Source organism: Elaeis guineensis, chromosome 4 (genome assembly GCF_000442705.2).
Source record: "Elaeis guineensis isolate ETL-2024a chromosome 4, EG11, whole genome shotgun sequence".
Classification (NCBI taxonomy): domain Eukaryota; kingdom Viridiplantae; phylum Streptophyta; class Magnoliopsida; order Arecales; family Arecaceae; genus Elaeis; species Elaeis guineensis.
Window position 1 is genome coordinate 68540291 of NC_025996.2, and position 27347 is coordinate 68567637.

The 27347-nt window shown below is 36.4% G+C and overlaps 1 protein-coding gene across 23 annotated transcripts in view; it reads right to left on the reverse strand.

Moving 5' to 3' along the window:
- Positions 1–27347, reverse strand: part of LOC109505115 (beta-galactosidase 1-like) — a 117920-nt gene continuing 90573 nt past the window's right edge. The window contains exons 1-23 of one of the 23 annotated variants that reach the window (XM_073256630.1): positions 22735–23208; positions 22609–22655; positions 22449–22488; positions 22076–22122; positions 4429–4738; positions 4183–4278; positions 3966–4078; positions 3787–3853; positions 3596–3688; positions 3357–3497; positions 3176–3264; positions 2969–3074; positions 2789–2876; positions 2540–2658; positions 2286–2450; positions 1992–2188; positions 1826–1914; positions 1569–1678; positions 1351–1461; positions 1166–1267; positions 723–931; positions 354–633; positions 1–242 (exon numbers count right to left, since the gene is read on the reverse strand). In XM_073256630.1, coding sequence (XP_073112731.1) covers positions 132–242; positions 354–633; positions 723–931; positions 1166–1267; positions 1351–1461; positions 1569–1678; positions 1826–1914; positions 1992–2188; positions 2286–2450; positions 2540–2658; positions 2789–2876; positions 2969–3074; positions 3176–3264; positions 3357–3497; positions 3596–3688; positions 3787–3853; positions 3966–4078; positions 4183–4278; positions 4429–4593 — 2451 coding nt within the window. In that variant the 5' untranslated portion in view covers positions 4594–4738; positions 22076–22122; positions 22449–22488; positions 22609–22655; positions 22735–23208 and the 3' untranslated portion in view covers positions 1–131. Of the gene's footprint in view, positions 243–353; positions 634–722; positions 932–1165; positions 1268–1350; positions 1462–1568; positions 1679–1825; positions 1915–1991; positions 2189–2285; positions 2451–2539; positions 2659–2788; positions 2877–2968; positions 3075–3175; positions 3265–3356; positions 3498–3595; positions 3689–3786; positions 3854–3965; positions 4079–4182; positions 4279–4428; positions 4739–22075; positions 22123–22448; positions 22489–22608; positions 22663–22734; positions 23211–27347 lie in introns of those variants that run through there. The other 22 variants (XM_073256632.1, XM_073256631.1, XM_073256629.1 and 19 more) reach the window with 22 other exon arrangements.

A 27347-nucleotide genomic window follows, 5' to 3' on the forward strand; every position in this document is an offset into this window, starting at 1 on the left:
TGTGGCAATCCAAAGACATTATTAATTCAATAAACAACTAGGCAAAATGTAAGTACTCATTCTTCAAAAGCCCGTATTGAAAGAAGTTCTTCAAATTCCCAATACTTATTTTGAACTCTAAGACTAGTTCCTCAACAAGTTGCTTGAACTACTAAACTCTTGGAGCTGGTGTTACTGCAATTGCCTTTGCCCAGCAAATTCTCTCCAATCTGGATGGAACAAGATTCTTTCCCAACACATTCCTGAAAGAAATTCACCTCTTGTAATATTAGCATTAAATTTAGACAAAATAAAAGCATAAAAAACATAAAGTTGGAAGCCAAGAAAACATTATACTTGGAGTTCCATATTACCTCTGAAATCAGAGAATACAGCTCATCAGACTCGCAACCACCTTTCTGGTAGCTTCCACAAGTGCCTTTGGGATCACCAAGGCTAGCAAAGTCGATGTTGGAGATTGTGCGACCACCTTGGCATGACAAGTTTAATGTCTTCCCTGGTTCTGCAGTTGAACATGCGGTGCCGACAGTCACAGTTTGGAAATCTACTTGTGCGGGATCACCACCAGCTTCCTCAAATAAGACCAATGTGTTTGGCTCTCCAGGCTTCAGGAATGAACGTGGAACATGATACCTACAATAAAATTATGTACAAAAAAGATCTTTAACAAATGATCTTGTTGTTAGTATTTGACGGGTATAAGTGATAGAAGAAGTTAGTACCATCTTTGAGATGGCTCTCCACAACCAGTTTGACACTTTTCTGAACTGTATGTTCCTCTATAATCACATCCATTGCAGCCATCAGCCGAAGCAGTGTAATTTGGCCAGAAACGTCCAATGCTATTGCCATTAACCCAAGCTGCTCCTTTCCCCATGCCGAGCAAGTCGACAACCACAGGATCCAAGCCGAGGGGAGTTTCGAACGTGGTCTTTATAAAGAGAGGGAGAGAGAAAAAAAAAAAAAAACAAAAGTGATCAAATATTTCTTGTTATCTCATTTAATTTTGTCTGTTAATTACTGATGTTTGTATTGCTTCCTTCACATTTTATCATAATTTATTATTAGAAATCATCATCATCATCATCATGTTAGCCTTCTTTCCATATAGAGGAGACTTCTATATTACACATCAAAATCACAAGTCAAGAAGAAAAGGGAGTACCTTATACCAAGTGAAGGGTCTCTGAGTAGGTATCATGCCGGAAAACCATTTATGGTCGGGGTTGTCAAGGTAGACTTTAGTTTTCTCACCATCCAGGCCAATCTGAGAAACACAAACAATGACTACATAGATCAAAATGTACTGAAACAACAAAAATAGTGAACTCAATGGTGCAAAATTTTTACTTTGTAAGACCATGCATTAGTTGATAGATCTATTGTGATGTTTCCACCAATCAATTGAACAGGTCCACCAACAATTCCAGCTGGATCTAGCTCATAATGTTGACCAATATTCTGTTAGCAGTTAAAGAATAATTATAAAAAGTCAGATACTTAAGAAATGCATTTTACTAAAGAACAAAATGTAAATATTGATTATAGAGTTCAGAAAGGAAATTAACCTTTAGTCCAACAGTTACACTAAGCAGAGAAATATGATTCTTTCCAGCTTTAAACTTTGCTGTCTGCTCGAATACAAATGCCAAATTTCCATTTCGACCATACTGCGATCCTATCAAACAAGATAACTTGAAGAAGATTAATAATATTATCTGATAACATTGTAAGACATTTAAATGAATCCATCCTGATTACTTTCTGCTCCTAAGGCTATATCTCCATGAAACAATGGTAACAGAGACATGCAACTTGACATTACCTACAAGCTGCCCATTTACAAAAGCATGGAGGACATGGCCGGTTGTGCTTACACGAAGTGTCATTTCTTGCTTGTGAGTAATATCCACACTGCATCAATGTAGTTGGTCAAAGTTGGCTTCTTCTTCCCTAAGAACAAATGTGATACAAAATTATTAAGTATCTACCTTGTCATGTACCACAAGTAGTCACTCTCATCGACAGCGGTGGTGATCTGTTCTAAGAGCTTATTCTCTGTGAAGTTACCCCCGAGACCTCTGACGGAGGATCCCAAGGTCTCCGACCTCCATGACCACTTTAGATCAGAAGCCTCGTCATCGGCCTTGTTGGGCTTCTTTACCATGATAGAAGTCTGGGTTGTAACCTATATAGCAGTGAAGGGAAAAGGTAGCATTAGCTTGGAGTGTTACAAGTGACAAAATTGGAAGTTTCACAGATATGCAAAGCAAATAAAGTAATACCCTGGCAGTGTTGTACACTTCTTGCTTACAATCTGGTAGAATACTGACAGACCAAGCAGGTAAGAAATATTTGGTTCCTTGATATTCCAAAGTAGCATCGAAATATTGGTTTGCGTTACTTAAGAAGCAGCCAGATACAGTCGCATTGTATGAGAATTTAGTTGCCTACAAGCAAAAATTCCATGAAGTAATGATGTAGCCTTATGAAACTTATACCAAGGGAAAAGTATAAGGAATTACTGAAGATATCATACCGCTACACCATTGCCGAAGTCTGTGTTATTCACTTCTCCATAAGTGAGAGACTTCTCCATCAATTTTAGGGCAGCATGGAGCTCTTTCAAATGCCCCCATTTGGGTTGCTTGATATTTCCTACAGAAGTATCATAAATAAACTTTCTTAAGTTATTTTTATCTGATGAAAGATCTATAGTTTAAGTAATATATGCATGGATAATTTTGTGTAAGAGCAATGAGATATTCAATTAACATGATTCTGATACCATATTCATCAAGTGGAGCATCATAATCATAGCTGGTTGTGATATATGGACCCCCTGGTGTGCGACCGAAGTTGGTTCCTCCATGATACTGGTAAAAAATAATAATGTGTCAGGTACATTTGGGGAAACATATATGCAACAAATTTGCCTCTTAAAGGCATAGATTTGAGGCAAACAAACCATGTAATAGTTCTGAAGCGTTCCTTTGGATTGGTAGAAACGAGCCACTGCAAAAGCTAAGTCTTCAGCAGGCCTATGGGGGTCTGGATCGCCCCAATGTTTGAACCTAAATCCATTAACTTGATGTATTAACATTATGAAAACTAGATGGATGCAGTTACTTTCATGTCCGACTTTGGAGAAGAATGAAGGAACAAGAGGCATTACCAGCCAAGCCAATTTTCTGTCCAGAATTTTGGACTGTTTGGGTTATTGGGTGTAAAATTATCGCAATAGTAATTATTGCAAGTGTTGATCTAGTTAAAAGGAAATGAAAATTAGCTTCATTAGAATACAACCAAATTGGTTATCTGACAGACATTAAGAGGAAAAGCTCAGGATTATGTACCATTGGTTGGGGAGCATCTGATTGCTGACACATGATCCATGGTAAACCAACATTGAGAGATTCTGCAAACTTTGCGCACCATTTAATGTATTCTTTTCCAGCATCACCAGGTACCATAGCGTATTCATACTCATTCTCAATCTATGGCAATTGTATTATATAAAAGAAATTTCAGCATCATAGGTGATTAAACATATTCTTGTGGTCTTGATATTAAAAGAAAAAGAAATAGGAAATACCTGAGCTAGGATGATGGGTCCTCCTTGTGGTGCGAATAACCTTTCCTTTTTGATCATATCTACTATTAAAGTAGTGAAATTTGCCATTTCATCCTATAAAATATGATTAAAAAAAAAAAGTAAACAAAAAGACAAGTTGATAATAAAACTGATTAAGCAATGATTTTAAGATAATAATTTAAAAGATTCACCTTCCATTGCTGGTTGTTGGTCCTAAATTCCATCCCTGGGATTTTGCGTAACCAAGCAGGAACTCCTCTGAAAGCATTCAAGCCACAGATTCGTGCAAAGTTAAGAACAATGATGCATATAAACTTATAAACTATTTTTCCCACACACACACACACACCAATATTAAATTATGAATTACCCATAGTCCCATTCAGCACAAACATAAGGGCCGATCCGTAATATTGCATATAATCCAGCATTTTGAATTTCCTTAAAGAATCTAATCACATCATAATTGCCTTCAAAATAATACTGAAAACGGAAGAAAAGCATCCTGATGTTAGAATATATATGTATCTATATACATAATATGTATCTATATTCATAAAATAAATCATCCAATAGAAGATTACAACCTCGCGGCGCCGAGGCTCATGGCCATTCCAAAAAATATAAGTCTCAATAGTATCAAGGCCACCTTCTTTTGCTTTTCGGAGCAAGTCAGGCCACATCTACACAAGATGCAAAAAATCAAATAGTTATCTAAACTTTTGCCACATACTTGAAGCAGAAACGAATGCTTGCATGAAACAAAATAATTTCTAATACTCTCAAAAAAATGATCTATTATGTTTCAAAAGAGTTATAAGCATCTAAGTTACCTCAGGCGTGCTGCGTGGATAGTGAATTGCACCAGAGATGATGATCCGGCGTTCGCCATTGATCTTTATTGCTCGTCCATCATGGGTGATGTCCGTGGTGTTTGCAAGGCAGCAAAGAGAAACCAGCACTAGAGCTGACAACCAGCTTCTCTTGGAGCACTCCATCCTTCTCCTTCCTCTCTTCTCATCACAGGGAATACCACGTCCGGCGAGAGTCTAAGGCAACCTGGGATGCCTTGGGTCGTATTGGTGTTGGGATGATAAAGATTTATCTCTGGTTTAAAATTCCGTTGGAACGTGGAAAGCGATTCTTCAATCGGAAAAAAAAAAAGAAAGAAAGATGACTAGGAAAGCAACTCAAACTCCAAGCCCCAGGTTATTGGACCTTTGTTTTTGTGACAATATCTTTGTATCTTGGGTTTGGATTTAGTTCAGATGATGCAACAAAAGATCTGTTGGATATACATGGTGTGGGATAACAGTAATGAAATTGATTTGGGTTTAGCATCGGAGTTGACTGAGCCTAGGTTGGTTTAGTTTTCAAATTTTTTTCAATTTAAAATGGGTGTCGTCCTGTAGATGCTTAAGTTTTCCTAGGTTCAAAAGCATTTAGTTAACTAGCTTATAATCCTATGCCACGAGCAGGATGTGATTTTTTTTTAAAAATATTTTATTTTATTAATTAATTAATATATATTATATATATTTTTTAAAAATAATGAAAATAATAAAAAAATATATTTTGTGCATAGTATAGATTAGAAGCTATTTATAAGCTATTTTGGGGTTCTCTAGCCTTGTTTTCTTTCCGGATCTTCATTTTTTTTGTAAACAATAGGTATTATTTCTAATTTAGAAATCTTTTTAATATTTTTATATATTATTGTTGTTAGAATATCAGGTAGGGTTGTATGCACAAATTTCAAAATCTTTTTGAAGTAGCAGCGGAAACGATTTAGGTTAAACCCTTTAACCCTACATGCAATTGATCTAATCTATATCTACCCGAGCCCTGGATTAAAGATATACATATAATCAGAAAATTAAAATAAAAATTGAGATCGGATCTCAATACCTTGCACGGGTTGAAATATTTTTACCGATGATCTTAAATCTGAAGGTTCCTGAGCTATACATATGTCCGATCTCGATAGGTATCCATCGGGATCAATCTTGAATCTTTCTTCTCATTATAGATCCGTTTTCTCCAAGATGAATCTCAGCTTTTTGAACCTTTGATCAACTCTTGATCTGTAATTGCGATCTCAATGCTTGAATTGCATCCTTTCTTCCTATTCCTTACCGTAGAAGAAATCACCCTCAACTCAGGCATGTGGGAAGATAGGACGCCCAACCTTTAGGCATTGGAAATAGAGGAAGAAAAAGAGATGGCATGGAGATGGAGAGAGAGAGGTGATCTGATTTCTCACTTCAATTTATTTTAAAATCCTAGGAGACCATCTCTTATATAGATCTTTTTTTGATTCCAAATTAATCTCCAATCAATCTAAAAAGGCTAGTTCTTATCTCATAAAATTTTTTTATTTTTTTAATTTATTTTTTTTTTAAAATCAGACCAAATTGGAAAGATCTTCACCTCTTTTGGCAAGTAGATGGGGCACCCCATATCTAAATAGATAAGTTAAGCGGGCGCCCTCATCAAAGCTTGGCAAGTAGCTGTTGGCGCTCCTTTAGGATTTTTGCACATAAGAGAGAGGGCGTAGCCCCTCTCTCTCTCCTTCCACACCAAGGCAAAAGAGGGGGCGAGTCCGTCTCTCTTTCTCATGCCCACTTCAAGGGTCTGCACCCCTTGGAATTTCCAAAAAAGGAGGCTTGCGCCTCCTCTCTTCTTTCCAATAATTCCATGCCACATAAGAAACTAACAAAGAAGAAAATGAGGAGATTGGTTTGCCAACTCATTGACTTGATTCAATCCTTTTGGGCCCTCAAATAGGTGCCCCAGTAAATCCAAATAAAAATGGATCTGCTTAAGGTTCAAGGCGATAGACTTGATCCAATCCATATCTAATAAGAATCTAAGTCCAGAGAAGAATTGGATTTAACTATGTGCTAGCATGGTTCTCTTAAACCCAATAGGATTTCAATAAATCTTAATTCAATTAGAACTTTATAAGTCCAATCGGATAATTCAAGATTAAATCCCTTAATGTGTGGCCCCATAGATTTCATTCTATCTGATAGTGAGATATATTGTGATCTCTATCACAATATCATTGAAACTTCTTTTAATAGATTGGAACAATTCTAACTCTACCCTTTGAGGATTATCGATTATCAAGACGACGTCCAATGAGTCCCACAATCCACCAGTGACACCTAGTAGTATGTAGTGACAATTCAATAGAATGAAAGTTTGAATTTTTAGGTACAATTGTTGTATGATTTAGCCCTTCTATCATGAGTCTCACTTGATGGAGGTCATAGAGAACTTATCCGACCCCATCGTCAGTCATATGCTAAAGGCTCGACTGTGTGAATTCCATGAAAACTCTTTTCCAGTATTCACACTTGCTTTGGCCAAAGACTTTCTGAATTCAGTCTCGCAAATTGCATATGACTTCTCTTTTTCTATCAAGGTTGATAGATTCTATCTAGGTGAATCCTACTCGTAACAGTGAATCTGAACCTACTAAAGCCAACATACATAGTAAGGACTCAAATGGCTAGGAATCAAGAGAACGTACAGTCAAACTCAGTAGCTTTGCTGCGAATAGCTGATGACACCCAAGTCAAAGGACCACTCATACTACTACAGCATTGAGACAATCACTGATAAGTGAATAGACATCTAAGTAGTTTCTCGTGTTGGTCACGCTTAGTATAAGTTATTCTCTAACAACCACCTGCACTCTCATCCCAGTGTCTCTACACTGCAGATTCGAGACTCATCTGTCAAGAAGAAAGGTGATCCGTGCATCGATTTTTAAATAGATTGATCACTGTCCTCCATGACGATCTTTTGATCGGAAGCATTTAGGAACTAACCACTAATTAATGTATGTCTTAAATTCTCAACACCTTGAAAATATACAAAAATCATATTTGTTAATTTCTAAAATAAATCATGGACACATAAATATGATTGAAAATAAAATACTCTTTATTAATAATAAAAATATTATAAGTACAAAGTTAAATCTTGAAATTATAAAATATGTCAGCCAACAATTGGCTTTTAGGATACTCATTTAACAATTGTTGAAAAGTTGGAGAAATATTCAAACTCAACTGATTTGTATTGGACTCATTCAGATCCATATCTATCTATTCTTACTTTTATTTATTTATTTTTTTAAAAAAGTATATGTATGATAGTCGATTTATTTGCTTAGTCACCATATGTGCACAAATTCTTCATATAAAATTTCTCTAATTTTTTTTTAAAAATTATTATTAATATTTCATGAACATGAAAATGAAATCGGTAATGTAACATGATGTTCACCATATTACTGCATTAATCTTAATTATTGTTATAAAATACCATAATATGTTTATCCATAGCCTTATCATAATTTCTAACCTATTAATGCTGGTTTTAAAAGAAAAAAGATAATAATATTTAATCCTAATAAGTAGCAGTAAATACTAATAGTTTATCAAAGGCACGTATATATGTGCTCCCTTAAACTTTTCTCCATCTACAAAAATTTTTATATACAATTAAATGCTATATATGTGGTAGATGTAGAGATTTAGTCCACTTTCTTTCCTAGAAAGCTCTAACGATGTCAGTAATAATTGGCTATAGCAAAAAAAATATTTATGTTGTTTATGACTTTAACATTAATGGAATAGTATTTAAGCTGATGTTACTTTCTTTTTTATTCTATATTCTTCTATATAAAACTAATAATGATGTTAAAAAATAAAAATAAAAAAACAAACTGCCATGATAATTTTATGAAAAACCATCATGATTATAAGTATTTAATTTTTTTGAAAATAATTACTTATGCTGCAAAAGCATACAGATGGCAAAAGGATGGTTTACCAGTACAAAGCCTTCATTTTAGTATACATATATATGAGATATATTAGATTTGTCCCATGTTGCTAAAATGAACATTTTTATAATTAAAAAAGGATAGATTTTTTATTTCAAGTTTTCTCAACTTTGGAAATAAAAATTAATTCTGTATATACATGGATCAAGGTTAAGTCTACATTAGAGTGCTAAACACCATCATTGAGAAGGATGGTCCCATAATTAAAGCATAATAACTTTAAAAGGATGGTCCCATAATAACTTTTTATCTTGGTGGCTGATACTCTAACCAGGATCTTGAAGACAGCCGATTCAAAGGGGCTGCTGGATGGTATTGGCCCTTGCAACATAACCGGCCACTTTTATAGTTTGCATTTTGTGGACGATACATTGCTATTCTGCAAAGCAGAAAAAGGAAATATTAATACTCTAAAGTTCATCTTGTATGCTTTTGAGTTGACATCTGGTCTAAAAATCAACTTTGTCAAATCTCAGTTGGTAGGCTTGGGGGTCTCGAATTCTCTAGGTAATATGTTTGGCAAAATGCTTGGTTGTCAGGTTTCAAAGTTACCTATCAAATACCTTGGCTTGCCTCTTCATTATTCCACTCCTAGGTGCAGTGACTGGTCCTTTATTCTTGAAAAAATTTCAAAGCGGATGCAAAGTTGGAAGAGTAACACCCTATCTCTAGCTGGACGGATGGTTCTTTGCAACTCGGTAGTACGGGCTATTCCAATTTATTGGATGTCTGTTTTCCACCTCCCTGTAATGGTGATTCAACGAATAAACAAGCTTTGCCGGGATTTTGTTTGGAATGGTCAACAGAGGAGTAGTCAGGTGAAACACCTGGTTAGTTGGAGTTTGATGTGCAGACCTCGACCTCTAGGAGGCTTGGGTTTGATTGATATTTCAGCTCTAAACACTGCCTTACTTCTTAAGTGGTGGTGGAAATTCTTTAGGGAGCAGCACAAACCTTGGTGCAAGTTGGTTCGAGCTATTTACTTCTCCAAAAAACCACCATCTACCCCAACAACTTATTCACGAAGATCTTCCTCCTCCTTTTGGAAAGGTATCCTTGGCACACTTAAATTATTCAAGCAGCTCTTCCAACCAAAGCTTGGGAAAGGAGACCTTATTTCTTTTTGGGATGACCCTTGGTCCATGGATCAGCCCTTCTCGTTGGTATTCCTCAACCTTCATTTGTTGGCAAAGAACAAAAATATTTCTGTTGCAGATTTATTCTCAAAAATCGGAAGAGTTCCCTATCTTATTTTGACGGATCCCGATATTTTTCGGCACCCACTGAGCTCTCCAGCGATCAGAGAATGTCACGCTCTTATCTTGACTCTTCTCTCCTGCTCCCCAAATCAAAATTTAGATGGTTGGTTTTGGAAATGGAATAGCTCAGGATCTTTTACGGTAAACGTTTGCTATAGGTTTCTTAATTAAACATGGAGGGGTGCTATCTCCTCTCGGTAAGTTCTTTTGGAAGCTGTCGGTCCCGAAAAAAGCTAAGGTTTTTGCTTGGCTATGTTACTCTGATAAAATTTTGACAGCCAAAAATCTTCTTAAAAAAGGTGTTTCAGTATCGGAGGTTTGTTCTCTATGCTGTGAGGAGGAAGAGTCAACCGATCATTTGTTTTTATTATGCAACTACTCCAAGCTTTTTTGGCAGGTGTTCTGGAGAAAATTTAGTGTGCCACAGTTTCCTGATAACATGACAGAGGTTTGGGGAAAATGGAGAAAGCATATTTCTATTACTCATGTTTTTCCTGCTATGGAGTGCTTGTTTATCATCGGTTGCTGGTGTCTTTGGAGTGAACGTAATCATCGGATATTTGATTTTGAAGCAAAAATGGCATCGTGACGGGCTAAAGAAGCTACCCTTCTTGCTGGGAGTTGGTTGCAGCACTCAGATAATGTAAACGTTCTGAGTGCTTTAAGCAATCTCTGTTAACCGCTGATCGTTTCGGAAGAGGGAACTGTTATCAAATGAGAGCGTTCAATATTCGAGGCTGACAACAGACTTTTGGACCCTGCTGAATCAATAGGGTGTATCAACTTTGTGATACCCGGCTTAAAATTCTCCTTGCACAAATCTTGAGGCATAAAATTGAAAACAAAAAAAAAACAAAAGAAAAAAAGGAAAAAAAATATTAAAGACTCCCGTTGAGTGTCTTCTTCCATGAGAACTCATCGGAGAGGAAGTCGAATCCGAAAAGAATTTGGCCTCCCCTCCACAGTATAAAACCCTCTCCTCCCTCATCCAAAGCCAACCATGATGAGCCCAACCTTTTTCTTTCTTCTTTCTTTTTTTTTTTTCCTTCCAATTTTCGCCAGATTCCCTTCACCATGCACGTCGGAAATTGAAGCTAAAAACACCACTGGAGCCAAGGTAAGGACTCGATCCTTCACTCTCTCTCTCTTTCTTATCTTTCCATGACCTTAAGCACCACCGAAGGCTGTCGGTTTTGCCGAAATCCACTATAAAAGAATCTCCTATTTTTTCGACTTTGATTTCTTCCTTCTCCGGCCATCGACACTGCCGTCACCTGACACTGGACACTTGGTTGGGTTGTTCGGCCTCCCCACGATGCTTCTCGATGAAGTCACAATCATCGGTGAACGATCAAAGGCCAAAATCAAAAAAAATGAAAAAAAGAAAGCCCTTAGATCCCATATTTTTGGATCTTTCCCATGTTTTCCTTGTCGGCAATCTTTGCCGCCGGCCATTCCCTGCCCCATCGCCGTCCGTCGCCTGCTACCGCCTGCTGCCGCCGACCGTTGCCAATTTTTCGGTCAAGAACCATGAACTGCCTTTACCTCCCCTGTTCAGCCATGAAAAGAAAGAAGAAAAGAAGAGCAAGAAAAGAAAAAAAAAAGAAAAAAAGAAAAAAACAAAGAGAATTTTCTCTCTCCTATCTCTCTCTCCTCTTTTATGTCTCTCTCTACTCCCTATTTGTCTCTCATCTAATCCATAGGCTCCGGTACAAATCTAAGATGATCTTTTCAAAGAGACCCAAAACCGCTTTGAAATCCATACAGTTTATCAGACCTTAGCCCGATCCTTATCAGAAATTCACTGAGTTTGATCACCATTGACCCCTATGGAGTCACTATGATATGACCTCTGATGATTTTGATCATAGATTCTTCTTTTGAGAAATATGAAGATTCTTTCTCCATTTTCTCTCTCTATTTTTTCTCTCTTCATCCACTGTCTCTCTCTAAAAATACCTATGGATCCCTATTGAGTCATATCTTCCTCTTTTAAGAACCTATGTTGACTCCTACAAGATGATCTGACACTGCTTTGATATTTGTGCCATATATCAAACCCATGCCAGGCCTGTCTAGTATCTTTGAATCCTACTATTGATGAACTCTGTTGATCGATCTTGATCTTGATCCAATCCATACTCTATGATTTCTTGATCAGAGTTGCTTAGATCGGATCCTCAGCTAGGAAGCCATGAATTATTTCGGTGTCTAGATAGCCTATCGGACCAACCATCCGATCAACAATCTTTTTTTTATTTAATTTTATTGAGCTTATTGAAAGAAAATTGATTATGAATTAATATTTTAAATAAAATTATCTGATTCATTTAATAAAGACTAAAGATCTAGGACGATTGAGATAAATAGATCTTATGCTCCTTATATATTTTTAAATAACCATATTTTTATGCAAAAAATTATTGTTGATGAAATCATGTTTTTGATAAAATAAAGATCAGCATATGTGATATGAAAAAGTATATTTTATTATGAGCATTAATTTCATGAATATATTTTATAAAAATAGTATAGTTATGAAGTATGAATTTTATGATTTTTTCACCATGTATATATATGTTTTAAGAAAAAGATGTAAAGATTTCGAAGGCTCTCAGATAGTTATGAACGAATCTCTATGGAAAGTTTGACATTCGGAGCTAGCATCCACATGAAACATGACTTCATCAATGAATATAAAGTTGGCATACGAAATAAAAACTCTATCGATTAAGAAACATGGCCCTGTCATGGGTATAATAGTGATCTTAGCACGAATATCTGTGAGCAATACTTTCAAACATGACACGAATACATGGCAAGAATGATTTATGATTCATGTTTATGAAATATTCATGATTTATGCAAGCATGATCTGATTTATAACTTATTTTTTTATATGCTCTATAAAATATTTATTTTTGTAATATCTATTACTTTCTAAATATTGCATTATCATGAAAAAATTTATGCTTGATCCGATAAGAAAGTATTGATTTTACTTACTGAGTTAGTGTAGCTCATACTTTTTTATTTTTTTCTTATACAGAAGAATAAAGTTAGGACTGACGAAGGGATCCAGGCTTGAGAATCTGCATACCAAGCTGAAAAATTTTACAGCGGAAGTTTAGTTTATTTTATGATTATAGACTTGTAGTTATTTATTTATGAATTTTGAGACTTGGATTTGGTATTATCTTTTGGATTTAGTCGCTTTGATCCAATATTGATTTATTTATTTGATGAATACTGAAATTAAATCTTTTATTATAACTTATTTTTGATGGATTTTAGTTGATTATGATTGATTGGCTTCGTGTTATCATGGGCTCCATCCCTCGGTAGCATGACCGTGTTATGTTTCGGATTTGGGATGTGACATTTTATGGTATCAGAGCTTAGATTATGATTACTTGGGACTATAGTATAAGTGATTAGGGTTAAGTAATATCAGAGCTTAGATTATGATCAATAGGGACTGATTTAAATGGGATTTAAGTATAAAGGTTATGATCACAAGAAATATGATAGAAGTAGTAGGAAGAATTCAAAGTATGGATTCTAGATCAATAAGCATTATAATGAAATTTTTTTTATAAAGTGCTATACGATGTGTATTAAAGAATCGGATGAATTATGTCTTGGATTTCAATAAATAAGGCTTGACCTAAGTATGAGAGATGTTGACTCTGGAATAAAATAGGATATATTGATATGTTGTATTAAGTATACTTGTTCAATTGTTATTTAGATGATTTCAGAGTTCTAAACTTGGTATAGATGAAGATCATGATGGTTTTTTAAATTTTGATGTTAATTATTTGATTATTATAATTTTAGATTTATTAGAATAAATTTATTTAGGATGTGGCTTAAGAAAAATTATATCATACAAGAAATAAATATTTTTCGAGCATTAAACCTACAAGAGGATCATGTATAAAATTTGTAGGTAAATGAAAAGTATATATATATTTTGTTTATTGGTGGATTGGATGACATGCATATATTAGTGAAATCTTTAATAATTTGTATTGCCATCTTTTATATTGGATTACTTGATCTTTCTTAAGTCTATTAAAGATAATAGAGTATATTTATTATTTCAAGTCAAAGTTTAAGTTTTAAGGCTGATCTAAGATTCTTATTATTATCAAATTTTTGGAAGACTTATATGAGTTTCAACAAATAAGCGACAAGATTTCATGTCAGTTTAGTTATGATGTAAGGGTCATGATGAAGGAAGCTCTATAAGAGATAACTGAATTTATTTTACTCATAATGATATTGGCCGAAGGTCTTCTAATTTATTGGAGATTTGAGTTAATCGTTTTACAAAAAGAGGTTGATTTGGAATCATCCTATTGATTGTCGGATAAATCTAGAGTTAACTTACTCCAAATTAATTCTAGATATATTGAATTCTAGATGAGTGGTGAAAGCTTATGCAATGATTTCACATATAGAAAGTAGATCAAGATTTAATTTTAGTATCGTATGCTCAAGGAATAGTAGAGATAAAGAAACTTAAAGCTTTGTTCTAGCTCTATCTATAAATTTTTTTTTTTAGAAAGTTGGATCTTTTGCTAGGATTCATCCGATAGCCTTGGAGGATTCAAATAGGTCCGGATCAGAGTACACAATAGAATTGTGCTGGTTAAGAATACAAATTTTGATGCAATAAGTGATACGAATGGAGACTTGACTTTCATAAAAGAGACTGCAATTGACAAATGAAAGGATAAGATTGTTGATCCATAGGTCATTTAGATATTGCAATCCTATTTTCGGCGATTGGTTCTTTTGTTATAGCAGTGGTCAGAAGAGTTTTGAGCATCTTAAGTTTAAGGTCAGTGAATTAATATTTCTTGATTGAGCTCGGATGTAGAATATTTTGGATCTAAATATTCTTTTTTTATCTTGAACATTATTACTTCATTTGTTTGAATGGATTTGAAGATTTTCTACAATGAAAATTTAATTGTTACATCATATATAAAGTTAAAAGGATAAAGAAGGTTGTAGATTATGGTGAGTATCTAATGCTCCAGACTTTCCATATTTATTAAGAATAGCTAGGGTCGATTATGATTTTCATGTAAAATCAGTCAAGAGCAAATAATTTTGTAGGCAAGGAATTATGGTATTTTGAGCCACGATTAAGAGGTCAAAGAAATTCATTATCTTGTGGATAGAAATAATCTAATTTTGAAATACTATATAATGATTTATGTCGAAGACTTTGGAATAAGCACTTTGAGATGTAGATAATTTGGAAGCTTAAGGATAGTATGAGGGTTGTCTATTTTCAATGTTCAAAATCCCAAATATGCCAAGTTTCGAGGATGAAACTTTTTTTTAAGGAGGGTAGAATGTGATACCTAGCCTAAAATTCTTCTTGCACGAATCTTGGGGCATGAAATTGAAAACAAAATAAAAAAAGAAAAGAACCAAAAGAAAAAAAAAGAAAACATTGAAGACTCCTACTGGGAGTCTTCTTTCGTGCGAACTCATCAGAGAGGAAGTCGAATTCGGAAAGGATTCAGCCTCCCCTCTACTGTATAAAACCCTCTCCTCCCTCGTCCAAAGCCGACCACGATGAGCCCAGCCTTCTTCCTCTCTTCTTTCTCTTTTTTTTTCTTCCAATTTTCACCAGATTCCTTCACCATACTCGTGAGAAAATGAAGCTGGAAACATCGTCGGAGCCAAAGTAACGGCTCGATCCTTCCTCCTCTCTCTCTTCCCTATCTTTCCATGACCTTAAGCACCACCGAAGGCTGTCGGTTTCATCGAAAATCTACTATAAAAGAATCTCCTATTTTTCTGACTTTGATTTCTTTCTTCTCCGGCCACTGCGCTGCTGTCACCTGACACCGAACCCTTGGTCGGATTGTTCGGCCTCCCTATAATGCTTCCCAATGAAGTCACAGCCGTCGGTGAATGATCAACGACCAAAATCAAGAAAAATAAAAAAAAAAGAAAGCCCTTAGATCCCCTATTTTTGGATCGTTCCCATCTTTCCCCATCGGCAATCCTTGCCACCAGCTGTTCTCCACCCCATCGCTGTCGGCTGCCTACTGCCGTCGGTCGCCGTCAATTTTTCAACCAAAAACCATGAACTGCCCTTTTCCTCCCCTATTCGACCATGAAAAAGAAGAAGAAAAGAAGAACAAGAAAAGAAAAAAAAAGAAAAAAGGAAAGAAAGAAGAGAATTTCTCTCTCCTATCTGTCTCTCTCCTCTTTTATGTCTCTCTACTCTCTATTTCTCTCCCATCTAATCCATGGGCTCCGATACAAATCTAAGATGATCTTTTCAAAGAGATCCAAAACTGCTTTGATATCCATGTAATTTATCAGATCCTAGCCTGACTTTGTCAGAAATTCATAGAGTTTGATCACCATTGATCCTTATGGAGTCACCATGATATGATCTCTGATGATTTTGATCACATATTCTTCTTTTGAGAAATATAAAATTTCTCTCTCCATTTTCTCTCTCTATTTTCTCTCTCTTCACCTATTTTTTCTCTCTAAAAATACCTATGGTTCCCTATTAAGTCATGTTTTTCTCTTCTAAGAACCTATGTTGACTCTGACAAGATGATCTGAAACTGTTTTGATATTTATACCATATGTCAAACCTATGTTGGGCATATCTAGTATCTTTGAATTCTACTACTGATGAACTCTGTTGATCGATCTTCATCTTGATCCAATCCATGCTTCATAATTTCTTGATCAGAGTTTCTTAGATTGGATCCTAAACTAAGAGACCATGAATTATTTTGGTGTCCGGACAGCCTATCAGATCGACCATCCGATCAACGACTTCTTTCCTTATTTAATTTTATTAAACTCATTGAAAGAAAATTGATTATGATTTAATATTTTAAATAAGATTATCTGATTCATTTAAGAAAGACTAAAGATCTAGGACGATCGAGATAAGTGGATCTTACGCTCCTAATATATTTTTAAATAATCATGTTTTCTATGCAAAGAAGTGTTGTTGATGAAATCATATTTTTCATAAAATAAGAATCAGTATATGTGATATGAAAAAGTATGTTTTATTATGAGCATTAATTTCATGAATATATTTTATGAAAATAGCATGGTTATGAAGTATAAATTTTATGATTTTTTTACCTATGTATATGTATGTTTTAAAAAAAAGATGTAAAGATTTCAAAGGCGCTTAGATAGCTATGAACGAATCTCTATGAGAAGGTCGACACCCAGAGCTAGCATCCATACGAAATATGGCCCCACCAATGGGTATAAAGTTAGCATACGAAACAAGAACTCTATCGATTAAGAAACATGGCTCTATCATGAGTATAATAGTGACCTTAGCATGAATATCTATGAGCAATATTTTCAAACATGATATGAATACATGACAAGAATGATTTATGATTCATATTTATGAAATATTCATGATTTATGCAAGTATGATCTGATTTATAACTTATTTTATTATATGCTCTATGAAATATTTATTTTTGTAATATCTGTTACTTTCTAAATATTGTATTATCATGAAAAAATTTATACTTGATCTGATAAGAAAGTGCTGGTTCTACTTACTAAGCTAGTGTAGCTCATACCTTTTTATTTTTTTTCCTTGTATGGAGGAATAAAGTTAAGACCGACGAAGGGATCCAAGCTTGGAGATTTGTGTCGCAAGCTTGAAAATTTTATAGCAAAAATTTAATTTATTTTATGATCATGAACTTATAGTTATTTATTTATGAATTTTGAGACTTGAATTTGGTATTATCTTTTGGATTTAGTCACTCTGAACCAATATTGATTTATTTACTTGATGAATAATGAAATTGAATCTTTTATTATAATTTATTTTTGATGGATTTTAGCTGATTATGATTGATTGGCTTCATGTTATCGTGAGCCCCATCCCTCAATAGTATAGCTGTGTTATGTATGTCTCAGATGTGGGGCATGATAGACTTTGTTTGTTTTCCTCTTTTAAATTCTGTGCACAAGTCCTTTTGAAGACAGTTGATTAGACCCTTCCATGCAACCTTTGGGTGCAATAGGGCCTATTACATTCACTTAACCTTCAGGGGATGTACCCTTTACTCTTTATTTATCCTTTGTAGCAGTAAGCATTAATATATTATACTCTTTTGTGAGAGGGAAGTAGCTCACTTCCTCCTCTTTTTCCTCAAAAAAATAACTTTTAAAAGAAAGTGACAATTAATGCTCTCAATTTATCAAGAATTGATTTGATTAGAATCTTAACGATCAATAATAAATAAAGGGATTGAGAATATAAGGATTAAGAGAGATGGTTAGGCTAGCCAAACAAACAATGCATGAATGGAATAGATATTAATAAAATAGTATTTAAGCTGTCATTAATTAAAATTATTTCTTAACATTTAAGATGGACCTAATTTTGAAAGATGACATTAATAGAATAAGCATTAATGGAATAATATTTAAGCTGATGTTAATTAAAATTATTTCTTAGTATTTAAGATGGGCCTCTTTTTTGATAAATAAATATAATAATTTTGAAAGTATTTTGAAAATAAAAGATCAAGTACAATCTCCACTTCAATCAAAATAAAGGAAAAGGATAAAAATGCTTTTGAAGCAAATAGGTACAATTTGATTTCTATTAAAACTGAGGCTCTTAAGTCTCTCTATCCAAATAGTTCCTTGGTTTAGGAACCATGCATGTCCTAGCCGTTCTTGGACGTTGACAATGATGGTTGAAAACTTAAATTATATGAATTCATATAGGTGGGAGCTTCCTCTAACTCACAGAATTTATACCCATGGTGTATGTGCATGAACATTAGTTTACTTATCTTTGACCAAAACTATTGTCTATTTAGGAACTCATACAGGCTACCACTTGTATGGTATTACTGTCAGATAAAAACTATATCAATCCTCCAAATAGTAAACTATATACTATAATGCCCCTTTTATCTAGTTCCCAATTTGAAATCAACTATAATCAAGATTCATATTAGTAGCATCAATGACAGCTTCCTCCCCACTCCCATATCTTGATCAGCTCTTTCTGCAACTCCAACACATGCAAGTATAGTTTGAACTGGGAAGTAAGAACTTAACTATAGGAAAAGATAATCTTTACTACTATATACTTCAAATTGATCTGCAATCTGCCAAAATGACCCCACTCTCCCCCAAACTTGCCCTGGCTAGAAAATTGGCACAAATCTGAGAGTCGGTGTCAATTGAAAATTAATATTGTATCAATGAAATCAGTAATCCACATATATCTTGAAATAATTTGCATATTCTCACAACATTTTGAGCTAAATAGCTTTTAATTCAATAATGGATTTTTTCTTCACTTTCCATCTCTGCAATATGAGGCTTCACTCCAGCTTCAGAACCCTTCACATGCAAGAGTCCCACTTTAGAATCTTCCATGTGCTAGAGCTCCCACAGTGAGCTATGTATTTCATTAAAAAGGAAGAATTTGATTCAATTCTATCCTGTTGTAGCTTCTTTTCAGTCTTTATTTATCCATAATCATGGACAATATATTGTGAGCCAATTTTTCTTGTAAATCCAAAACTTTCTGCCTTGGTACTCCAAGAAGAAAGCCTCATTATGCCAATGGTACCAAACTACTTAGGAAAACCACCATTATTGTTATCAACTCAAACAACGAGATGCACAAGAATTGAACTTGAGAGAGATCACACGAACCAACTCTAAATAAATCAAATTTTTATCAAAAAAGGAAAGGAGAAAGGGAACCTTGTAATTGAGGGAGAGCCTTTCCCTCAATGATGATTCTGCCTCCTGGATGTTGCACTCATCAAGCTTGGCCTCCACCTCGACGAACTTCATCGTGAGGCCATTGATCAACACATCCCTCACCGATGATACCCCATCCTCCTCACTGCTGTCACTATCTTCATCGAAACCCATTGCACGGCCCGAACCAGCCGCCCACCCCCTCCTCCACCTCCACCCATGTGCATCCGATCCAATACTCGAGCCGATCGACGATCAAAACACCCCCAAGAATGGTGAAAATGTGGGAGAAAATGGAGGGGAAAAGATCCAATCAAAGCATGCACACGGGGGGGGGATCGAAATGGTAGTCGGAGATCAGATCACAGAGAGAATGGTGTCAAATTCCACCGCGAGTCCTCGAGGTCGCCTCATGATACATGTGTCAAATGAAGGCTCTGCCATTGCAGAAGCCTCTGTTTTAATATAAATATATATATATATATATATATATATATATATATATATATATATATATATATATTATATATATATATATATATTAGATTCTATGGTTAAATAATTTCAGTTTCTACTTCATTCTTTTACTAAGATGAGGGTCCTCCAAGACGAGATATAAATGGTAAGAGTTAGCACTATGGATATGGATATTAGTTAGATGCAAAAATTTTTATCCATATTTATTTTAAACAGATATTTAAGTATGATTATAAATATCAGATACCTAAACTTTATAATCACAGAATCAAAGATAATATCAAGTAAATTATACATTAAATTAATATAAAGAAATGACACATGCAAGCTCCCCATAGCTGTCCACTATGTGCTACTCAAGAGGAATCAGCTGATCACTTGATGGTTTAATGCGAATATTGCAAAGGGATTTGGCAATGAATATCATCCAACCTCTAGATTCAATTTGACTATAACTCAGCACAACAACTATGGGATGATAAAAAATGTCTACTCTCCATCAAAATCAGCTCACTAATTTGGTAGATGGTAGTGGCATCGATCTGTTGGATTCTTGAAAAGAAAGAAAAAGGAGAATATTCACCTTTGAGGCTTTCCATCTTGTCATAAAATACCCTCTTCTGCTTACCATGCTAATTGAACTGTCCTCTTACTGTGATCAAAAAAAGAAGGATGGGATGGATAAAACTCTTGAATCTCTCAAATGGGAATGAAGGAAAAGTAGGTAGACCAGAAGAAGCTAACAGAGATAGTTAGAATAGAAATAGTCAATCGTTTGTGAGCCTTGTATCACTTTTGATCCTCATTATTGTTAAAAATATCCCATAACATATCTCTTGTTCAAACATCTGCATGGGCTTTTAACTTTGAGTGGGATATATAGCAAAGAGTCCACTCGTCTATAACAAGCTCGTTGTAAATCCGACCCTATATTCCCCTATACATAACTCCTTCTATTAGTAAATCTAGGTGGAACTCCCTCCCACTTCTATCAAAAAAATTATAAATTAAATTAATAGTATGTTAATGTGATTATATATTTTCTTTAAAAGTTCATAAGTACTATATAAAATTACATAAGATTACAAATAGAATCAAATATTCAAATATGGATTGAATAATTGTCTATCCATATCGATATCTATTTTTGTTTGATGGATATGAATATGGATACAGATATTAGTTGGATTCTTATTAGCTAGTTGGATGCTCAAATTTCTATTGGATGGATTCAAATATGAAAATGGATCTAGATGGATATTATCTGATCCACTTTCATCCCTAATTACATACATATATACACACACACTCACATATACACAAACATACACAGAGAGAGATAGACTGCACTCCATTTGATTGAATTTGGAGGCAAATCCAGTTGTCTCTAGAACTATCTAACCTGCACAAATCCTACTACATCCAGCTTTCCACTTTACCATTAATGGCAATCATTTGGAAAAAGAAAAAAGAAAAAATAATATATATATATATATATATATATATATATATATATATATATATATATATAATTAATGGATAGGACATATTGCTCATGCCCCACCCATCCCTCAATCTAATCATTTTAAATGGTTATTCTCCTAGCACCACATTAGAGCTTAAAAAAGAAAAATATATATATTCTATTAAATCCTGACCGCTCTCCCAACATTGGAACTTTAAAAAAATATATTTTATTAAATATTGGGACCTATTAAATCTTGACCACTCTTCCAGTGCCAAATTGGATCTCAAAAAAGAAAAAAAAAGATTTATTAGCTGTTGGAACCCATATCTGTGCTATTTTCCTATGCTTTCCTCTAGAAATAAATAGAAATACTTGCAAAATAAACACAAATGCCACTTGGATAAATAGAAACACCTTCCGGATAAATACAAACCCTCTAAAATAAACACATAGTCTATGAAAATAAATAGAAACACTATAAAAATATATAAAAACTAGACTCGATTAGGCTAGGGCCACTTACAATAAACGAGAAGGGTGAAGGATAAATATAAAGTTCATATGTAGCAAATACAAAGTAAGGTAGAATAAATATAAACCTTCATGGAGTAAACAAAATCTAACAAAAAAAAATAGAAACTTACATGGATGCCGATTGCTTATACTCTCCTTTAGAAATAAATAAAAACACCTGAAAAACAAATGTAAACACCTTCTGGATAAAACACAAGCCTCCTAAAATAAATACCTAGTTTGTAGCAATAAATAAAAATACCATAAAAATAAATAGAAATTGGACCCTCAGCCTTTAGTCAGACTAGTGCTCACTTGCGACAAACAACAAGGATGGAGGATAAACATAAAATTTAGATGTAGTAAATACAAAGTAAGGTAGAATAAATACAAATCTTTATGAAGTAAATAGAAACTGGTGTAAACTTATGTGGGTGCTAACTGTGCCTTCCTACGCTCCCTTCTAGAAATAAACAAAAATATTTGTAAAATTAACACAAATACCTTCTGGATAAGCATAAATTCTTCGTGATAAACTTTTAGCCTGCAAAAAGAGATGGGGGGAGCTCCTATCAAGGGATAAAGAAATAGTATAGAAATATCAACTATATAGCAAATCAAAGTACCAGCTATAGAAATACTTTTTTTCCTTCTGAGCAATTACCTCAAATACATCAATCGCATTAAGAACCTTCTCTATAGACATTACACCTACATCCTACAAGAAAAACTTAGAATCATATGAACCACTCAGAAGGTACCCATCTTTGAGAGAACACAAAAATCATACCCTTTAGTAGTGTGCTCTCTCAAGAAGAGGTCTAGGCCATCTGACTTCCCCTCTGGTGGCCTCGATCGGCAGGCAGTAGCCATAGTTAAAGATGTATAGCTTGGACTCGCAGGTCTTGATGGCCGTGAAAGTGGGGTTTTGCGACATGTGGCACATGTGGTTGACCTCTCCCTCGCGATAGTTGATTTGCATGACCTCGATAAATGGGATAGAGACATTTGTGGTGGCTATGGCAAAAGGAAGGGGAGGGGCATTCTTGCAGGTGGAGGGAGAGGGAAGCGGAAGTCAATGACCATGAGAAAGTTGGAGGAGCGCTATCGGTGCCGAGAATACAGTGGTTGACGGAGACGACAATAGCGTAGGGAGAGGGAAGCGGAAGACAATGATCACGAGAAAGTTGGAGGCTTTATTAGCGCTATCGGTGCCGAGAATAAAGTGGTTGATGGAGACGACAATAGCGGTGCTGATTAAATAGGATATCAGAGATGGCTTACATGGGTGTCAGGTGGTGGAGGAGGCTAGCTTATAGGTTGGCAGGCCCTCTTTTGGTATGTATAAATTTATTCATAAAAATATTAATTTATAGATTAAATTATTTTTATTTTTTTAAAATTAATATTTTTTATATATTTTATAAAAAAAATTATATCAATATGAAAAATTCGATCCGTAGATTTAGAGAGATCAAACGAAATCAGAAACAAAATTAAAATAAAATTAAATTCAAAGCTGGAGAATGATCCAATTCAATTTGTAAATTAGTAGTCCACCATGGACCTTTTGATCCATAAGGAAGAAAATGGTGACATATGGATTAAAGTTAAAATATTGATTAGTTGTTGGCTGATATAGAACCAAAAGCATTGAAACAACACTTGGCTTAAAAGGAAGCTGACACATTTTTTTTTATACGGGATCTGGGTCCATGAATGTGGAACATAAAGGAAATAAAGGAGGTCGGGTGCTGTTTGGCCGCGTGAACCAAAACGGAAACTGTGAAGATCCTTTCATGCAGCGTACATTTGATCTTGCTTGGGTCACTAACGGCAATAAAAAGAGACATATTTTTTTCATTCCTATCTTTCTTATTTAACCAACTGCCTATCCATCTATCCGTACTTTCCAAATTAGATTCTAACCATTCATCTATCCTCTTTTTTTAGTCCCACATTGAAAAAATATAAAATCCTCCTCCCTGCCTACACCTTTAAATAAAGCCTAATGCCTCCATTTATAATATCTCTCTCCACTCTATAATTCTTGTAGGGAGTCTGTGTGACAGGCAGACATACTCACTTTTAAAATTTTTTAGCCACCTTGTTCCCACTTTCTTCAATCCTTCCAACGCACGAGAAGGAGAGTCAGCCAGGAGAAGGTTGATCCCAATTCAAGAGAAGGAGAAAAGTCTGGTTCTGTAAGAGATTTTATTTTCTATTTAAAGTCCAAGCCTTGTTAATAGCTTAGGAGTTAAAAATTTTTGTATCAGAATTTTTATTCAGAAATAAATTAGTTATTTTCTTTCTATTTAATTTTTGTATTTTTAATTTCTACAATAGAATAGTTTAAATTTCTGCATCTTTTAATTCTGTAATTTTTAATTTTCGTAAGTTCAACTCCAGCAAGTAGAATTAGTTTTTATTTTATTTTTGACTTCAAATCAACTATGTCTGGCTAAGTAATCCCTCTGGGGTTTGCGATGAAGCTAGATCATGAATAGAAGTCTACTCTATTCAATTTCTCTTTTCGAGCTTTTAAATTTTTAGAATCTTTCTCCCTTCATCTCTCTCGCCAAGAGACTTGATGGACTATCGTTGGGTCAGAATTCCTTCCTAGTCCATGCTTGATTCGATGTAAGAGGGTGTTGGTGCAGAATCCCGTCGAAATCGAAAAAGCTGGAGCTGGGATGACCGCGGTCGCTACTGGGACCTGCAAAGAAAGTCTAAACCGGAGTTGGGGGTGCTCCGGCAAGACCCTCCGACGCTCAAGTCAGTACTCTGCTTCAACAAAAATGAAGTGCTCGAACGAAAATTTTAGCAAAGTTTCGAGATAGAGTTTAGAGCTTAGAAAAGAACGTACCTGGGGTCTTTATTTATAGACGGAGAGCATAACTGACTGACACCGACGTCTGTAACCGTTTGGAAGTGGGCCATTCAGAGATGTGCGAAGTTTGTTACGGAGAGTAGTGGCGTCAGAGGTCGTCCAGGGCCACGTGGAGCTTGCTGCGGAAAGTGGAGTGGTGTCTGTTGTCGTGACTTGCCAGAGAGTGGTGGAGCTGCGTGGAATCTGTTGCAGAGAGTGGAGCAGGGTGACGGCTCTTGTCGTGGCTTGTCAGAGAGTTCGGATCCGTTGGTTGAAGCTTGGCTGGGATGCCCGATGGAGCAGAATGGCTCTTCACATCGTCATTCTGGGAGAGGCTCGGATGTTCTGAGGTCGCTGACGTTTCAGGCGGGAGTCACCTACCGCAGGAGCTTGGATGGAGATTTTCTGTTGGCGGAGTCCGGGGAAGTCCGATCGCTAGGAAAGTCCGTCTGGGATTTATCTGATGTGGAGGCTCATCCGAAGATCGTCTGCTGGGAAAGCCCGATTTTACGGGGAGCCTCGTAGGAGGTCGGTCAGCGATGGACTTCGGATAGCGCTGGGGAGGCTCGGCAGACATCGGGGGCGATCGGCCATCGCAGGGACCTAGCTGCTGGAGCTCATCCGTCATAAAAGCTCGTCCGGAATCCATCCGCTGGAGAAGTTCGGACGGGATCCGGTTCTCGCGAGAGGTCGAAAGGGGGCCGTTGTTGTAGGAGCTCAGGTGAGGACCAATTGTCGTGGAAAATTGTAGTGTCCCATTGTAGAAGTTCGTCCGGAATCCCCTCGCTACGGAGTAGCTCGGCTGAGGTCTACCTGTAACAAAAGTTCGAAAAAATTTTGTTCATAGTAGAGGCTCGAATGGAATTTGCTTACAGTAGACGTTTGGGGTAGATAGCCCGCTGTAGGTGTTCGGAGTAGACCGTTCGTAGTAGAAGTTCGGCTCTCGCGGGAGCCCGATTAGGATCCGGGGGGTGGTCGACTGCCGTAGAAATCTGGGTGGAGTCTGGTTACCGTAGAACTCTTGTTGTCGGGGAAGCTCGGACGCTGACAAAGTCTGAAAGAAGTACGAAGGGTAGTTGGTTGCTGTAGAAGGTCGGCTGACAGTGAGCCCTACAGGGCCTTCAGGGTGGCCCGATGGATGAATGCAGAAGTTCATTGTCGGAGAAGTCCGGACGATCGAGGAGGTTCGGAGAGGCGCTACGCACAAGGTCGGAAGCCGGAAGAGCGCAGGAAGGATCGGTCCTTTACAAGCTTCGATCGGGGGGGTATTTTATACTCAACACCAGTCTCCCTACTTCCAAGTTCGGGCTACGAATGAAGTACAGAGAAATTCTCACGACCGAAGCTGTCCCCCTCGATTTTCGTGCTTGACGGTTGTCAAATATTTGACGTTCGGCATGCTGGTACTGGAGCCTTTTCGAAAAAGATTTTTTCTTTTTGGAATTCCCGCCAGGACGTGACTCTAGGTACGGCGTAATAATAACTTTGTCAGCTGCCTGCCGTTTCCAACAGTCTGTCAAGGTGGGTGGGACATGCGGCGAATGCAGACCGGCTAGCAGAGATTCGCAATCATAATTGCAATGGATCCCGGGGTCTGTTTAAATACCTTCTCCTCCTTTATGGGTTTCACTTTGCTTGAGAGAATCTCTCGGTTCCCCTCCTCTTCCTCGAGAGCTCCAGTTTCCTCTAGCATCCTTCTCGGCCTTAGGCGTTCTCCGAGTCGACCTCCGTCGTCCTCGCCGTCTCCCTGTGCTCCTGGGGTCGATCTAGGTTAGTTCCGAAACTTCCTGTTATTTTTTTATCCTTTCTTCTTCGATTCTGTTTATTTAACTTTCTTGGGAGCCTGTCTGCTATTTCTCCCCAATTTTTCAAGATTTTTGTGGCTTCCGTTTGATCCAAAATGTCCTCTGATATCTCCTCTTCTAGCAGTTCTAGGAGTTCGTCAGCCCCGGTTCTCCATAGTACTAGTACCGTAGACGAACCCGTAGTTAGGACCGAACCTTGTCCGGCCTTTATGTCGGATACCATCCCCGGCTCCTTGACTCCGGATGAGCTCTCACTGATAAGGATTCAGTATGGAGTTCCTCCGGAGTACGAACTGGAGCTTCCCAGACAATCTGACCGGGCTAGCGCTCCTCCTCCCGACCGCTTCTGTCTGTACCAAAAGGCCTTTCATGCCGGACTTCGGCTCCCACTGCCGCCCTTTATTGTCGCTCTCTTTTGTTTTCTGAACATTTCTCTAGTTTCCGTCGTGCCGAACTCCTTTAGGTTTTTGATAGGGTTTCTTTCCCTTTGTAGTTTAGCCGAAGTTCGGCCGACTCTTTCTTTGTTTAGGAACTTCTATACCTTCAAGCACCATCCCTCGATAAAGGATTGGTAGTACTTCTCCCCCGAGTTCGGTAGAAAGGGGTTGCTGAAAGGTGCCCCCTCTTCTGTCCATAACTGGAAGGAGAGGTTCTTCTACGTCCGATGCCCGACCTTAGAGCTAGGGTTACCCCCTTGGGGTTCTCTGAGGGATTTCGCCCACCGGGCCT